The sequence below is a fragment of the Cottoperca gobio genome, chromosome 18 (assembly GCF_900634415.1).
Source record: "Cottoperca gobio chromosome 18, fCotGob3.1, whole genome shotgun sequence".
Classification (NCBI taxonomy): Eukaryota; Metazoa; Chordata; class Actinopteri; order Perciformes; family Bovichtidae; genus Cottoperca; species Cottoperca gobio.
This window is the reverse complement of record NC_041372.1, coordinates 2,652,977-2,670,741: the sequence shown is the minus strand read 5'-3', so window position 1 is coordinate 2,670,741 and position 17,765 is coordinate 2,652,977. Positions and strand designations below refer to the sequence as shown.

Genomic DNA, 17,765 nt, shown 5'->3' with positions numbered 1-17,765 from the left:
TGCAGTAAAAGGGTTTGAGCTCTGAGGTCAGGATGAACTCACTCCCACTCTTCACCATGAGATGTTTGTTCTTTGACTAAAAGGGTTTAGTTCACAAAAGGATATACTGATGCTTATTAACGAGAGCGTTATATTGAATGTCATATTAAAGTATAACATGACTGCAGTCAAAGTAATAAATTGTGCTATAAAATCGTTTTTTGATTTAATGGAAAATGTTTAAAATATTTAATTTCACCTCCTCTAATGAGGGAAATTACTAAAACCTGAATGGAAAGTTTAAGGAGAATTCCCACAGCGCCCCTACAAAAACCCATATAAACTGTTATCATCAATCATCCAGTGACAGTCACCTTTGTGTGTGAAATCACCCTGGTGTTTCGACTCAGTCGTGCAGCAGCACACATACGGAACACTGAACTCGTTGGCCCGTTACGCGTGGAACATTGTGTTGTAATTGTGCCACCCAGCTGTCAATTTTAATCCTTCTACGAATTGATATGATGAAGGAGGACAGATGTTTGTATTTTTGTGTGTGTGTGTGTGTGTGTGTGTGTGTGTGTGTTATGGTTATGACTGAAACTGTGAATGGAAATCCACTGCTTAGTTATGAGTCTCCTGAACACACCACCATCCATCTTTAGCAGCTTTTGTGAGGACGGACGGTGTTTGTGTTCACACACTCGTCTTCAACACAACTTAATTACTAATAGAAGTCGGCGGTCACCGTTACTTAACACTACTGAGAGAGCCGCAGATCGGCCAATGAATCGATCAGACTGTGTGTGTGTGTGTGTGTGTGTGTGTGTGTGTGTGTGTGTGTGTGTGTGTGTGTGTGTGTGTGTGTGTGTGTGTGTGTGTGTGTGTGTGTGTGTGTGTGTGATATGGAGAAACACTGGACTAACACAGCTGCTGCAGACTCCACTCTGTCCATGTCTGATGCTTGGACTGCTGCCAGAGTTGTGTTAATGTGATAGTATGCAGCGTTCACTCTCACTATGCAGCAGGGACGGTTCTCAGTGATGCTTTCAGTTAGTTACAGTGTGTGTGTGTGTGCTGGATATTGGACTGAATACAGGTGTTTCACACTTCTTTACACCAAATATACAGTTGGACTGATAGATCAAGAAAAATGTATAATGTTTACAACTTTCACCATCTTAGTTTAGACTGATAGCATGCTAACGTTTAATTAGCATTAAAGGAACACTTTGAATTTCTTGTGGTTCGGGTAGAAAACTCACGACAACATGGACATCTGTACTCGTTTTAAATCCCTCCAGTAGTAAAAAGCAGCAGTGTGAACATCATGTAAAGTCGAGGGGGTCACTAGAGTTATTCATTCATCCCGAGGAGGACATGAATTTGTGGATTAAATTTCATGGTAATCCATCTAATAACTGTTGAGAGATTCCACTCAAAACCCCAAACGTCAGTGAGATTCATCCTCTGGGAACCATGAATGTCTGTACAAACGTTTGTCCCGATCCATCTTGTAGATGTTGAGATATTTCACTGGATAAGTGAACATTTGGACTTTGGTTAGACTTCCCAGTATAACCAAATTCATTGAGATTCTTCCTGAGGGGACATGTTTGTTACAAAATGTCAGGGCAATACATCTGATTGATGAGATATTTCACTCGCTGCTCGCATGTCTGAAATGTTACTCAAAGGGGCTTTTGAAGGAAGACTTCATATTTCATGTGCACAATAGCTTTGACAGGTAAAGCTTTCCCTGAATAAATTAATCCAAACGATCTTTAAATCAATTGCACTTTGCCGCAGACAGAAAATCTTTATTTAATATGATCCTTGTGTATTTATTTTTGATGAAATTTCCACAGAAAAACTTGTACACCTGCCCAGATGGTTTCTTGAGACCACCTGTCCCTGCCCCCTCCTCGTAATGGATTACATTTGGAAGCTCAGTCTTTGTGGGAAAGTAAATGATGGATTTGACCAATCTGCTTTTTAGCCTAAGGTCAGAAGAGGAGAAGATTGATGCCTTTGGGAAAACTGACTCTGTCTCACCCTGTAAAACGTGATTTGGTTCACGATTGTCCGCCCTCGCTTGCTTGAATTTCACACTCTTACATAACCTTCCGCCCGCGTTACAAACTGGAATCGGCTTTAACAAAGGGCCAAGGCCATCCATCATGAGCAGACGCAGCAGTCAGAGAAACAAGTGGCTGGTTTGTCTTTTAGGTGGGTGTGATGGAAGATGCAAACTGGGTGGATGTCTTAAAGCAGAGCTGTTATGCCTGAGGTCTCTCAGCTGCTGCTTTTTCTTTCCCTCACTGGACGGAGATCATTGGCCCGATGATGCCGGACCACAGGGAAATTACAAAAAAGAATTTGATGATTCAGGACCCAAATCTATGTCAGTGCTTTCATGTAATGTCAACAAGCTTCTGTATGTTCTCCATCTACATCAATGTGTTGACTTTAAAATGTTTTTGGCTCTCTTTGAAGCAAAGAACATTATGAACACGTGTCATCTCAGCCACAGCACTAGTTTAACATTCCTGCAAAGGCATTCCTTCTGTGCACAGTGCAGAAACTGGCTGCAGGAAGAACCGTTTCAGGAAGTGACATGTGAGGAGTCCAGATCTGTAGCCCTCAGTAGCATTGCCATGGGAACCGATGTGGACCGGTCCGTGTTTTCTTGCTGAATACACTGTACAACTCCAAAGGTCAGGAGTGTCTCTCCTTATACTTTACTGTATATTTCAGGGGGCCTGCTTTAACACATCTGCAGGAATCCGATATGGCTATGTACTGTAGGGGCAGAACTCCACAAAAAGTTGATTTGATGATACACTATCGATCCATCCATCCGTCCATCCATTCATCGTCTACCGCTTATCCGGGGTCGGGTCGCGGGGGCAGCAGCTCCAGTAAAAAATCTTCCCTTCTCCGGGCCACATCTTCCAGCTCCAACTGGGGGATCCCGAGGCGTTCCCAGGCCAGTGAGAAGATATAATCTCTCCACCGAGTCCTGGGTCTTCCCCGGGGTCTCCTCCCAGCTGGACGTGCCTGGAACACCTCCCTAGGGAGGCGCCCAGGTGGCATCCTTACTAGATACCCGAACCACCTCAACTGGCTCCTTTCAACGCAAAGGAGCAGCGGCTCTACTCCGAGTCTCTCACGGATGGCTGAGCTTCTCACCCTATCTCTAAGGGAGACGCCACCCATTTCGGCCGCTTGTACCCGCAATCTCGTTCTTTGATGATACACTCGCTATTTGAATTTGTAATTCACTGGTTAATTAGTTTTCTTTCTGCTTGTTTGTTTTCTTTCACCAGCTCTACTCTACAGAATTATCCCGTTCACTTCGCAATCAAACATGTCTACCATATAACGTATAACTAGCACAGAGGGCGAATCATGTCAGCACAGTGGATGTGGTATACAGTATGTCCGTATATTAAGAAAAGAAAACACTTGATTTTGCGGTCTTACAGTATTTTCCTATACTGGCATTGTCACAGTGCACCATGCTGTTCCTTAAGCTGTCAAAAGTCTTTTGAGGGCCTCATTAAAAACCCCCACATTAAATATAATAGCAGTCGTTACCTGAGCGGGGAAACCGCACCGTGTCTGCTGCAGACATTAAAGTTAGCGGTGGAGCTATTTTTACATTGAGATGTCTCCCTGCTGGCTAATGGGATACAAAAGGCTTCAGCACTGGATTTCATGGCTCCATCTGTTTGTATTGTAAGCCAGGAGAAGTCAGCACCGGGGTGTCCCACCACATAATTAGTAGAAACTCCACGATGAGCCCCTGTGGCCCCACACATGGGCAGCAGGTGGACTAACCTGTCTACTTAGCAGGAAATATGCTACGTGCTAATGTTGCGCACTTGGAGTGGTCAAGCGCTCAAGTTGCAGTCGGCTTGTGGTCAGCTCGGGACTGAGGAATCCAGATTCATTGTATGGGCACAGCCGGTGTGAGCATTACAGTGTTTGGTCTCTGTTTGTATTGCAGGCTCATATTCTGCGGTCACAGAGGGATTCTTACAAAAGCCGGCGGATGGCTGAAGAAAAATGGCCGTTGACAAGTATGGTATTAAATGATCGATGATGAGCTCTTTAGATGAGTTATCCTGTTAAACCACAGGACACTAAAGATCACTCACACATTATTACAGAGGCTGTTTCTGTAACCGTCTTTACCGAAGAGACATGAGTGGTTACTAACTATTCCTTTTGATTTACAGATTTGTTCCTGCTTTCATCATCCCCTCATTTTGGGCGCTAATTGAAAATACACATGAAGTTTCTGAAAAATATTGTCAGCGCTCCACACAGACCTGATGTAACCTTCCTCACAGTAATACATGAAACACAAATGTCTGATTTACATCCAGTTCTCTACTTTGTTTTTCATAGTTTAGCTTTCACTGCTGCTTTTAATTACATCATCTTGTTGCACCCTCTACTTCTGCAATGCTGTAATGGTTTTCCACTTACTGCTTTTCTGCAGTAAACCAACTCCTACTAATCACATAACTCTAGTGGATGGAAACGATTCCTTCGTATTTTTGTTTTGCCAATTTCCTCAATTCGGTTGAAATTTGTCACATTTTGATGGAAACCTGGCTAATGAAAAATATCACATTATTAATAATAATAATAATAATATTTACAAAGCCTTGAAGAGTTCATGTTGTAACGTTTCACATTTACATTTTTATTGATGTCATATGGCCAACAGTCACATTGGCAGCAGCGTTAATGACACACAGGATCAGTCACGTCTGGGAGGTGCCGACGTCGTGCTTCCTGTCAGATGACGGACAGGACACTTGTAACAAACAAACAAACAAACAGTTAGTACTAATGCAGCCAATGAGAACCTCTGCAAAGGAGGTTCTGTTTGTTTTCTGTCTGCAGGATTACAGTAAACTACTGTCCCAGGTTTTCATGAAACTTGTTTAGTGTGTGATTCTGCTCGTGTTGGGGGGTGATGCAGTTTGCAGGCTGAAGTCCAGCAACAAGTTATGATGCTTAATGTGCTGAACCTGCGTAGAGGTGTGTAAAGGTTGACAACGTACGTCACTCAGGCACCCTTGCCTACGTGTGAGGCATGACATGTCTGCGTCTTGAGGAGCCTTTTATTAAGCCGACAGTGATAATGGTGGTCATGTGACTTTTTTATTGTTCTGCTTTGGAAAAAAATTGTAATAGTCCCTTTACATGCACGATGCAGCAACAACTCCTCCTTTGCTTTTCAGTAACTTTTCAGTCTGCAGAATAATAATTTATTTTCTCTTTTGATTAGTTTTTTAGACATAAGTATTAATAGGTGCATACTGTATGCTACACGTGTATCTAAACGTTATTAAAGCACCAGTAAGGTGCAATCAAAAAGTAATGTAAATTAAATAAACAATTTAATCTGAATTATTATATAGTTTCACTGTAAAAACAATTTTTATTGTGAAGCATTTTCTGTTACAATAATGAAAAGATCTTACCTCTTTCTCCTCATTTGCTAACTTTAATTCAAATATGTTCTCCAAGTGCTGAAAGTAGCCTTCGAGTTCCTGACTGGTGTCAAGAACGTCGGCATGTTTTCTGTCCATTATCATCCTCCTGATGCACAGCTGGCTCCTCACAAAGGCCATAGTCGGAGGATACCAGTCTTTGGAGCTCCTCTTCCTCCAACTTTGATATTTGTGGGCCTCTTCACCACGTCTGTACGTGCACTGGACAGATGGGAGGCTGCAATGTTCAGGTGAAAGGATCGATCCCACTGCCATCTCTCTTAACAAGCAGAAGCAAACTCCTCGATGGGTTCTTCCTTGTGTCCGTTGTTTGAGCCGTACTGCGCAAAGCCTGTCTTACACTGAGTGTCTGGAGAGGAGTGAGGAAATAAGTCGATTGCTCAGTGGTCAAAGTCTTGTGTTTATGGCGCTGATATAGATGTCAATAGGAGCATTTATCACGTTCTATGACGTCCGTATGATCCTGTCATCAGTCGTAGCCATATATGGTTGTGATGCACCAAAAAAACCAACGGGTTGACAGTGATGTTATAAAAATGATGTTTTGTTTTCCTCTTCCTCGTATAATCCATATAAAGCAGCTGTAGCTAAATTACCTTTGTTGGAATCATTATGCAGGATGCAGAGTGAACCAATAATGGAGGGAAGATGAAAAGAAAACTATCAATTGTTTTCTCCAGTTTTTTGCCACAGTCCAAACACCAAAGACACAACATTGGCATATTATCACCTGATGAAGATGTTATGCTCCGTTCAGTCTGTACCGTGGTGATGATGGCGAGTGTGCGGCCGATCAGAGGGGGAGAAAGGGAGCGAGGGTGTGAAGTTAGTATGAAGTCAGACGCGCCATGCCCAACAGCTTTTCTGGCGGGAACCCTGAGTGTCATATGTAACTATAAATAGAAATCCCAGTCAAATGTTTTGACAGTGCTCCCCTCCTCCCATCCATTGAAACTGCCTTTTTCTTCCATCCGGTTTACACTTTTGACTGCATTTTGTTCTGCACCAGTATCCTGTTTCAACAGGAAATACATCAAATTAAACAAGTAGCGTGCCATTTCATGAGTACTTTAAAAGGCTGCGTCAAAGAAGTTCCCATGCATCAGTAGGAGGGTGCCACGCAGCGTTATGAGACATTAAGACACGGGAGTAACAGAGCGTGAACGCAAAGGGAAGTGATGACAGCGGCAGGAGAACATTGCATCTATCAAAGGTAGATCCCCCCCCCCCTCCCTCGAGGCTTCATTTCTCCCGCTGCTCAAGATGAGAAGTGCTTGGAGTTGACGAGGGCAACGATGAGACGGGTTGAGCTCCTTGCCACTCTTCCCCTCATGCTCACAGGACACGCTGCACTTGGAAGACGGATATCAGTTAATGAAGTCGAGAGAAATCTGGCAGAGAAGTTGGGGAGAAGGTACATCTTCAAAGGCAGTCTGAGGAAGAACATTAAGATAACAAAATAATCCATCAGGAATCAGAGAATGTGATGAAAGTGGTGTTTCACTTTTATGTATTCATGAGTGTTGCATCGCAGGTATCCCGTGTGAACGCCTGAAGTGAAAATTGTAACCATCAGTGTTTTCTTCGTCTCGTTGCCTGAAGCGAGCCAAGACTCTGTCATGGCCTTTATGAGTCCTGAAATCCTGAAGTGGCCGTGGGCTTTGGTCTGTAATGAGCAAATATTAAACTAAGTGCCCAATAATCCCATGGTGCCTTCATGGTGAGCGGAAAAATCCTCCATCGGATCGATGTGTGGGGGCCGATGACTGATGTGGCAGCGGTGCTGGGATGAGAGAAAGGGCACCTTTTTCCAAGTTTCTGAAAGAGGAGGTGAGAAGAAGGCCACAACGTTTCCTCCTTCCAAATGTGTTAAGTGAAAGCTCACATAAGTCCCCTTGAAAGTGGATTAGCAAAAATATCTTTTCCTCTTAGGTTTCATTCAGACAGGAGCCAGTCTTGAAAAAGTGGTATCCTTATCTAAACATTGGACGGACTCTTATTAATCAAAGGCAGCAGTGCGCGAAACACAAGTCTGAGTTTTGGCCTAGTGCAGCGTAGTAAAAGTAACTCTCTTTTCACAGTTTCCACCCAAACAGTGGAAGCTGGCACCACGTTATAGGAAAGCTCAATTATAATATCAGGTTGGTGTTATTACTGTTGATTATGTGCTTTTGAAGACCCGACTTGCCCTGAGTTCACTTCCTCTCCTCTTCCCTGGTTGAGACGTGCGCTTTGAAATCTAACTCGCCTGGGAGGTTAATGAATCACCGGCCTGGTTCCCTGTTTTACTTTCACCCTTGGCCTTTGTCACACATACACACCACACACTCACACACACTGGAGTTGAGCCTCGCATGTGTAGTTTTAAAGATTGGGATGCTCGTTTGAGTTGGTTCTTTCAATCACGAGCGGCCCTGCGAACCAGCAGTGTGTGTTTTCTTAACCCCTGTCATGTTCATTTCAAGTAAAGTCAAACGTGGCCTGAGTTTGTGCATGCTGGTACAAAATCTAACGCTTTCATTAGAGGAGAAAGACTCCATGTATTAGAGTCGACCTGTAGTTCACCGGACTTCCAATGGACTTCATGTCTCCTAAAATACATCATGCAACTTTACAGGAAACATAAAGCCATCGTTTTACATCTGCTTCTGGCAACTAAAGTGTCGTTAATGCTTTAATCAGTATGTTTAACGCCATCTTTTTGTCTTTTATCTCAAACTGTAAAAACACAACATTTGATCACCTTTTTAAAAATGTTTTGGCTAACGTGTTAGCAAACAGTTTACTAGTTCCACATTCATTAACACGTAGCAACATTAGCATTCATTTGGAGTTGTGTGTCTGGCTACACGGTAAATGTAATATTCCCTCTCCTTTACCACCAACTCCTACATGTACAATAATAATATTTGCCTCTTTACCAGCTGAATGCTCAACTGTTTTCTAGGTTAGTGTATTTCATAGCAGATTGGCTTTGCAAATCAGGGATTTTGTCAGTGTCTTGACATGATGGCATAACACTTGGACCCTCTTTGGAAATATCCCGTCCTCTGCCAGATCCTAATGGTTAAGTCCAGTGGGGGTGTGCAGGATGCTTGACATTGGCACTGGACAGACCGCTTGTTTGCTTTGGGAAGCGAGTTTGATAGATCCCTCTTTTAAGACTCCAGCGAGTGAGAGTTTAGCTGTCATGCACCATTAGCCTGTAGCTCAGTCTGGTTCCAGCGTATCACACGTCTTTTAAAGAAGATGGATGCAAACTTCAAAATGACAAGCAAATGGTTGTCAGATTTGTCTGGTGTTAAGACACTAAAAGTGTGAGAAAATCATTTCTGTAGACGGGGGAAGGGGGTCTCCTGAGAAAGACACAATCGGCATGTTCATCTCGGCCGGGCCTCCATTTAGCCTTGAGCAAGGACATCTGGTCACTTAAGTGGTTTTCAGTACACACACTCACACACACACACACACACACACACGGCAAAGCTTCTCTTTATGTTCATATGCTTGACTTATGTTTGTTTTACCCCTGGCTTGTAGTTGTGCAACATTTTAATTTTCAGCATCAATGGCAGAGAGGACATGTGAGCAGAGATCTCCGAGTGTATTCAGGCTGTATTTTCATATCAGTTCTTTGGTTTCCCACGCTCAATGCATTAAAGAGTCTGGGGTATATTTCTATATTAGTAGTCTTCAAACTATATTACATTTCCAGCAATGTATTTTTACACTTTCTCACAGGTATAAGCTTTTCACACACTGATTAAAAAGGGTCCAATATAACGTTTATTTAGCCGACGCTTTTATCCAAAGCGACTTACGGTCCGTGCATTGACCAAGTGGGTACAATAACAAGTGCTATATATACACAACTAATTTTGTTTATTAATAATAAATTGTTACACAATGGGCCAATGTGTTTCAGTCTGCGACAGAAGATAAATAAAAATGTGATGTTCTATTCACTAATAAACCAAAACCTAACGCTGCCCAACAGCTGCCACATGTGCAGATCCATAACCAACAGAAATGCTCGTACATCATGATCTTGGTCATCCTCGGCGGCGTTTGCCCACATTTTACTGCAGTGACTTATGTGTTGTTACAGATGCCTCCACTGTGTCAGTGACTGCGCTAAGCAGTGCTGAGTGTTGGGCTTTAGAGCAGATTTGATTTGTCTTATTTAAGAGTCCTCTCTCTGGCTCTTTCCCACACAAAGCTGCTGTAAGTTTTGCTGCTGTTGCTTAGCAAAGAACCTCAAGCACCCCAAACCCACATCCCCTGCTCTGCCTCGCTCTGCCTTGGCACTGGCCCGGGAGGCAGGCAGTTGACCTGGGTCATTGCAGGGTGTTTATGACCCACAGAGAGCAGCTGAGGGCCCCAGCTCTGTGAATGTGTGCATCCTCAAGAATGCGGGCCCTGCTGTGCTGCTAATGGGCCCTATCCAAGATGCCCCTCACACCCCTCCCGTCTCTCCTGGGTTACTACGTCTTCTGATATCAGATATCTTCTGCTGGGAATTCCTCCAGAGCCCGTAACAATGTTCCTCATCAAGAGGGACGTGCGGTTGAGACCACAAACCAAAAGACAAAACACACAATGCTCCGTAAAGGATTGCAAACAGAAACACAAGTTGTTCTACATTTCCCAGCATCACCATTGTTCCAGTGGTGTCATGGCAGGAAGCACTGTTAGAGAATGGTGATTCTGTTCTCCTTGTTATTTATGTTTAAGTGTATCTTGCTCCTTTTTTCTTTTCTTAACTCCACACAGAAGAATCTCTACTTTAAGTATCTCGCAATTTTTAAGAAAACGAAAAATAATAGTCAGGACACGTCTGATGGGATCTTTGTTTTTCAGGTTGCTGTGCGGGCCAACGATGGGGACGCAGTGTTCATCAGGGAATTCACTCTGCTTCGACGAGACCACCTCGCAGAAGAGCCTCTCCGGGACAGCAGCCAAAAACCAGAAGACCCTGTAAGTGAACAGAGAACGCTGCACGTACTGGGGAACTCCACCAGCACAAACTGTTTCCCTATTTTAACTTGAAGTGTCAGCTTCAGTAACATCCGGTCCCAGAATATTTAATGAAGTCAGTAAAATAAAAATGTACTTGTGTTTCGTCAGTTAAACACTTTTAATATAAAGGTAATGTGAGGTTAGCATTAGCAGTAACTTAATACAGCATTTCAGTACCTAATACTGAAAATATATAAATATTGCAATACTTTTATCAGTGCGCTCAATCACCGCTTTGTTTGCTCATTTGACGACAGATAGTGACGTTAAAGACTTTTACAGATTATTTTAAACAAGTGAGACGTGAGATAAATCTAATGGCGTGTGTTTTCGTAACCTGCCCCACCAGAGCAGCGAGGAGTCAACCGTGTCACACCTCAGTGATGAATACGAGTGAATGATGGTGGTGGGACATTGGGAGTGGAGGGCGGGCTGACCTAGCTTGATGTGAAACAGGGAAGCACATGCAAGCAGACGCACGCACACGCACTTAACACGTTGAAGGGTGGGGTGGCTTTTTATGCATCACGTTACTCCCACTCTGTCATCACTTGTTGATGAGACATGAGTCTTAAGCCGATCTCTCACCCAGATGTTTTATCTAATTTGGTGGGAGGGAGGCTGAGCTGTCGTTGTCGATGTCACTATCTCATCATTCCTGCGTGATGGGATTGGTCCTGGCGCAATTTAAGAAGAATGTTAAAATTGATCAAAGGGTTTGGAACAGTATTAAGTTAACAGGAATGCTATCTTGAGGATTTCTTTTCTATTTGCTGTGAGGACATTATGTCATTGATCTTTCCTCCGTCAGGTGAAGGGTACACACTTGTGTAAATGACTCTTTGACTTAAATGATAGAATATTCAGTACCCCTTTGAACACTCATCAAATATAGAGACATTTCCTTTGAAACAAATGATCTGCTTAAACTCACGTTCACACCCCTGAGGGTTTACTTTCACATGTGCAGGACAGCGTTACAGATCAGGACAGGGCAGAGGTCTATCTCCCTCGTATTCAAGTTAACTTTACTCGACATAGCATCATAAAGTGACACATTTGTGTTCCATCTTTGCTTTTTAAATGCTCTTTAAATGCTCTTTTATATCCCAAAGGCAGACCTAGTGGAAAAAACATTAAAAAACAATCAGAAGTCCAGAATGTAAACGCTGTGGTCCATGCTTACAGTACTGCAGGAACCACAAACGGCTTTATTTACAGCATTTGGGTTTCATATTGTAACCAGTGTGATTCATGATGCACTGACCTGAAGCACATTCTTGAATTTGAGTGGTTTTCAAACCCAACATCACACTAACGACTTTTATATACAACATTTATACATCCACTCCCACAAACTGTCTTCCTGCCAGACCGGCCTCAGCCGCTCTTTGTGGGTTTCATTAAAGGAAATTTGTTTGTATTCTTTTTGCCATCAGGTGCAAATAGTAGAAACTTCTTATTACCCTTTACTGTAGATTCAAGGAAGAATTCAACATTTTGTGAGATTCACTTATTTGCTATCTTTCCAAGTCTTGAGGTAGAGACAGAAGACAGCTAGCTTAGCATAAAGCTAGCATAAAGCTAAGCTAAGTGGCAGTGCAGTTACTATAACTATAGAAGTATAGTTAGCGTAGATACTTAATGTCATGAAGATGTCCACGGACGTGCTTGTTAAATTACTCAATATATATATATATATATATATATATATATATATATATATATATATATATATATATATATATATATATATATATTATCACTATTTCTATTCATCGCCACCATTATTATCATAATTGTTGTTTTTTATATATAGTTTTATTATTATTATTACTATACATCATCATCATCACCATTATTGTCGTAATTACTATTTTAAATATTATTATTATTATCCATCATCATCAGTCATCACTATTATCATTATCCTGGTTTCTTATTATTCTCATCACCATTATTATAATCATCATTATTATTATTATTATTATTATTATTATTATTTTATTATTATTTTTACTATTTTTTAAATAGTCCCCCTTTTCCCTTTTTTTTCTTCTTGGAATCCAGCAGCACACCAACATTAATTGTCATTGTTTTCATCCAAGTAACATTTGTTGGAAACATTTGGGATAATGTAAGTAATTAACTAAATACATAACGTAGGTCTAGTTGTTTTTACACATTTTAATGTTCTAAAATGTTGAACCTTTAAATGGAATTGCCATCCTCTGCTCCATGTGTGATGCTCGCATGTCTTCAGATGGGGATCCTGCAGACTCGCTTGTACTTCCTGTCAGCACTCGGTCCTTCTGCCTCTGTACGCCTGCAGCGCTGCTCTGTGTTGGATCTTGCTTCAATATTAAGCTTGACTCCAAGACAAATGCACCTTAATTAGCAAGCAACCCAGGAGGCGGATCTCAGACTCCAAAGTGTGTTTCTCTTTATACGTTTACATTTCATGAGTATGTGCCAGGGTCGGCTGGTGGGCAATAAGGCTGACCTCCCCAGCACCCTTTCCCCCCGTCCCTCCAGAGGGCCACAGATGAATTGTTCTCTCCCAAGGAAAGTGTTTTTCCTGGCAGCCGCTGCACAAGCTCCTTCGATGGAATAGAGCTGTCTTAAACAGCTTAGGCCTAACATACCTTTGTAAATTAACCCATATTTATTATGTGATGGCAAGCATGTACTGTACAGCTTCAACAATGTCCGCATTCATAAACAAATATCAAGTAAGTTTATTAGGTTGAGAGGTTCCTGAATCAAAGTGCGCGGGGGGTCTGATGGCTAAAAATGTTGGCTGCCGAGTCTGAGAAAGTCTTTTTTTTTTCCTCTCTGTGACTGAATGAGTAAGACTGAAGATAAACAGAAAAGCTGCTCATAAATCTCCACGACTATTCCCACTCATTGTTTGGCCATGAATGAAACTTTCCAGAAGCTTTGAGGGCAGAACTCAAAACCTGCACAATGTGTTTTAAACTCTGTCAAGTTTTGTTACATTGTCCGATTTATTTAATTCACTTATCTGTAACTATTTATCTCTTTAAAATGTAAACTTGACCAGCTGAAGTGCAGTTTGAAACTCAATCTCTTGAGATTAGATTTGTGTTCCAGAGGCATGCAGATGGCAGCTACTGCTCCACCTCTGAGTGACGGACGGAGAAAGATAGAACGAAAGGAGAACAAGTATTGTACGCTTGTAATCTTCATCAGAATGAGGAGTTTAGTTGGACAGAAGAGAAAGAAAGAAGAAAAGAGAAGCAGACGCAGCACACGGTTTTCTCCTCAGCTGGCTGATGTCTAGACGCCAAATGTGATCATCCTGTCAACAGACGACTTTAAAACGGGTTACTGAAAGCTGAGCCGTGTGTGCGTGTGTGTGTGTGTGTGTGTGCGTGTGTGTGTCTAGTTGCGTTTGTGTGTGTGTGTGTGTCTAGTTGCGGTTGCGTGTGTGCGTCTAGTTGTCTAGTTGTGTGTGTGTGTCTAGTTGTGTGTGTGCGTCTAGTTGTGTGTGTGTGCGTCTAGTTGTGTGTGCGTCTAGTTGCGTGTGTGTGCGTCTAGTTGTCTAGTTGCGTGTGTGTGCATCTAGTTGCGTGTGCGTCTAGTTGTGTGTGTGTGTGCGTCTAGTTGCGTGTGCGTCTAGTTGTGTGTGTGTGTGTGCGTCTAGTTGTGTGTGTGCGTCTAGTTGTCTAGTTGTGCGTCTAGTTGTCTAGTTGTGTGTGTGTGCGTCTAGTTGTGTGTGTGCGTCTAGTTGCGTGTGTGTGCGTCTAGTTGTGTGTGTGCGTCTAGCTGTCTAGTTGCGTGTGTGTGCGTCTAGTTGTCTAGTTGCGTGTGTGTGCGTCTAGTTGTGTGTGCGTCTAGTTGTGTGTGTGTGCGTCTAGTTGCGTGTGCGTCTAGTTGTGTGTGTGTGTGTGCGTCTAGTTGCGTGTTTGTGAGCATTGATCAGCTGTTGATATAAAAAGTTGAGTAATTGCAGGTTTACACACAATTATTTTGGCCGAAAGAATTTGTGGTAATAAAATAATCGCGATATCTGTAGATAATGAAAAAAATAATCTTTAACTTTATTTCTATGTTTTTGTTGGGTTTTTTTGGATTACTACTTGTGTTTTAAAAAGTATGTATCCATGAAGTAAAGGACACTCTGCAGCAGCACACAGAGTGCTTCTGATTAGTTGTGATTGTCGTGTTCTCCACAGCACGGCTGTGACGGCTTGTGACGATGTGTTTGTTGATGACGGTCATTACAGCCCCACTGACGAGGACACTTCCACTTTGCCTGTCTTCACATGTCTCAGGGAATGGCGGTCGTGTCCTTTTGCACCGTTGTTCTCTTTTCTCGCCTCTTGTCTTTCCTTTAGTTGTTGGAAGTTTTGTGAGACGTCTCTGTCTCTCTCACTTCATCACAAGTCGGGCCTTAATGTTTTTACATGCTCAGCTGCACCACAGGCAGTAACAGTCTGGGTATTTCCCCCTTTTTTTAAAAACCCTCAGGGTGAACAAGTGTCCAAGACGGTTCCGCCTTTTGGCAGGGTGTCAGGGTTCGGAGTAATTGAGGTTGGGCGAGTGAGGCCAAGGGCCAGTGGAGGTGGCGAGCAGGGGGGAGCACTCAGTGGCCGCAGCAGCTCGCAGAGAGAGGGGCCCATCGCTCAGCACGCCATCTTGGCAGCTGTGTTGTGCATGTAGCGCCAGGTGGAAAGGGCAACGGTCTTGCACAATTAAACACTTCATTTGTCTTCATTAAAAGGATGGGCATGTTAGTTTTGGCAGGCTGAGAGGATGTTTAGGCTCAAGTTTTTTTTCCACTACGTGCTGTGCCCCCTGGTGTTAACACCACTTCAAGTTAAAGCTTTCGGGGAATTCTGATCTTTTAATGCCTAAAATTGTTCCTCAGTTAGTGTGTGTGTGTGTGTGTGTGTGTGTGTGTGTGTGTGTGTGTGTGTGTGTGTGTGTGTGTGTGTGTGTGTGTGTGTGTGTGTGTGTGTGTGTGTGTGTGTGTGTGTGTGTGTGTGTGTGTGTGTGTGTGTAACCTCTACAGCCTTAAAGGCACCCCATGGAGTTTCTGACGAGTAGTAGATCCATCGAGCAGTTTGAAACATGGGGTACCAGTTCTGCACACACACACACACACACACAGTCATTCATGTTAACCATGTAGGTTGTACAATTCTTCCAGAATAATCGTCTCTGAAAATGTTTTAAGGAAGAAAATGCACTTAACACGTTTATTCACACCATGTGTGTTGCTTATTTACAAAAACAATTGACACAGGGTACTTTTTTTAAAGGAGTAGTTCAGCATTTTGGGAAATGCCTGGAACAAAACCCTGCGTAAAAAGATTAATAGACGTTTTTTACACAGTTTTTGTACAGATTAAATAAATGAGATGACGTGTGTTCACCAGTGAGCTTGAGAGGTGCTGGTTTGGGGATTTTGTTAGACATGAAACATGTTGAAAGATGAGAAAGCTAACATTCACTGACATGCTGTCATGTTTGTATTTTAATACATCTCCCACTCGTCTCTGTTAATACAATTAGAAATATTTCCCATCGCCATCTTGTAAAATCATTGTTCTTTTCTCATATTCATTCGTTTTCAGAGTTGTTTTCTTGAGAGAAATAGAGTCTCAGTCCTTGTTGCATGCGATTGCCTTGTTTGTTTATTAGAAACATTTCCTCAATGCGAAGCCGCTCATGCTGTAGTTGGATTGGAAAACCTCGGGGCCAAACTTGAGTTAATAACGGCTTTCGTGACGCCAGTTAGCCACGAATGCCAGAGTTTGTTTTTGCATAGTCAGCTCCCCGGAGATACCCTGACGCTCGTGAAATTAGCTCACCATACAGAACGGTATAAAACGTTCCTGAGCTAGAAATGATGTTGATTGTGCATTTAAAGGACTGAACATCAGTGAATCAGAAGACGTTCTCCTTCCTGACTTGTGGGCTTTTGGCTGGCTGGCTGGTGTTTGGCACATGCAAGTGCTGTTTGGAGGCTCGGCCCCGGTGCTCTTGAAGAAAGTGCTGAGTGCTGGTGAATGTGGTGTAAAGCCATGTGGCTTTGGGCTGGAGATGTTTCTCTCACCCTTGTGTTTGTTCCATCAACATATGTGTTCTGTAAAGCCTTGGCCCTCGCACTGCCACATCGAATATCTCCCCCCCCTTGATGTGGTGTCACACCAGTGCGCTGTGGCTGCTGCTGAGGTAATACCACCAGGGACAAGCCCCTGCCACAATACCCACATAACAAATGTGTGTGCGTGTGTGTGAAAGCATGCAGACAGTAGTGTGTCTGCTGCTGGCTACCGTTGCACGCACACTCCCGTCTGCACAGCGGACCCTCATGTAATCTCATAGTTGTTTGTATTTGCATGCTGACATGGGCTGTGCAATATGGGAATCCATGTGTGTTTGATTTCTGCGCCTTTTCAGAACTCAACACTATCGCATGTCACCTCGCACGTGCACGGGCATCACCACCCCCCCCCCCCATCATGCTCATACTCCTCGCCTCCTGCAGGATCTGCTCCTCCTCGGCGTGTGAAGGCATGCACACACTTTCTGGGCGACTGATTGATTTGTAATTGTTTACATTTCTCCCCTGTTGCAGATGTTTGTATTCTACTCCACGTTTGACGGCATGCATTCACGCAGCCATGCACAGCCATGCACAGACACACACAGACACGTACAATAGGAACGTGTTGATGCCAAGTTTCATCCAGGAATTCTTGGATGTCTTAGCGTTTGGCACTGAATGTAGTAATTGCCTCCAAGTGGCGATTGTTTCTACTAAGCCTCCTATTTCTTTTGGGTTCTGCGTGTGTTTGGGCACGTGGGCAAGATCAGTCGAGGCGTTTGCCATGAATGTGTTTTCATTCTGGTTGAATAAGAGGGTCATTAGAGAAATTACATTTTGCTACAGAGTCTTGCAGCCAAACAATAACATCTCAGCTGAACAAGTTCTTGTTCTGGGTGGGAGTCCCCCACCCAAAGTCTTGGACTTAAGAGCTGTTTATAAAACAGATGCTTTGAAATCAGAATGTGTCTGGGACGAGTTGTTTTTCACTTTGTGGTTCCTGACTTGAAATAAACTGAGTTACTGCAGGGTGGCTGTTACTCACTTCAGTGTCACTCCAATGTAAGCTTCTCTATGAGGTGTTCATAGTGGCCATTTGGCTCAGGCCGTACGTAGCCAATATCTAGTGTAAGCAGCAGTGTTATCCAGAGTTA

At 43.0% G+C, this 17,765-nt stretch overlaps 1 protein-coding gene across 5 annotated transcripts in view; it reads left to right on the top strand.

Annotated features, from left to right (window-relative positions):
- Positions 1-17,765, top strand: part of adamtsl3 (ADAMTS-like 3) — a 115,509-nt gene that overhangs the window by 53,463 nt on the left and 44,281 nt on the right. For all 5 annotated transcript variants that reach the window (XM_029454702.1, XM_029454705.1, XM_029454703.1 and 2 more), the window contains one exon: positions 10,374-10,490. In XM_029454702.1, the coding sequence (XP_029310562.1) occupies positions 10,374-10,490 (117 nt within the window). The remainder of the gene's footprint in view (positions 1-10,373; positions 10,491-17,765) is intronic.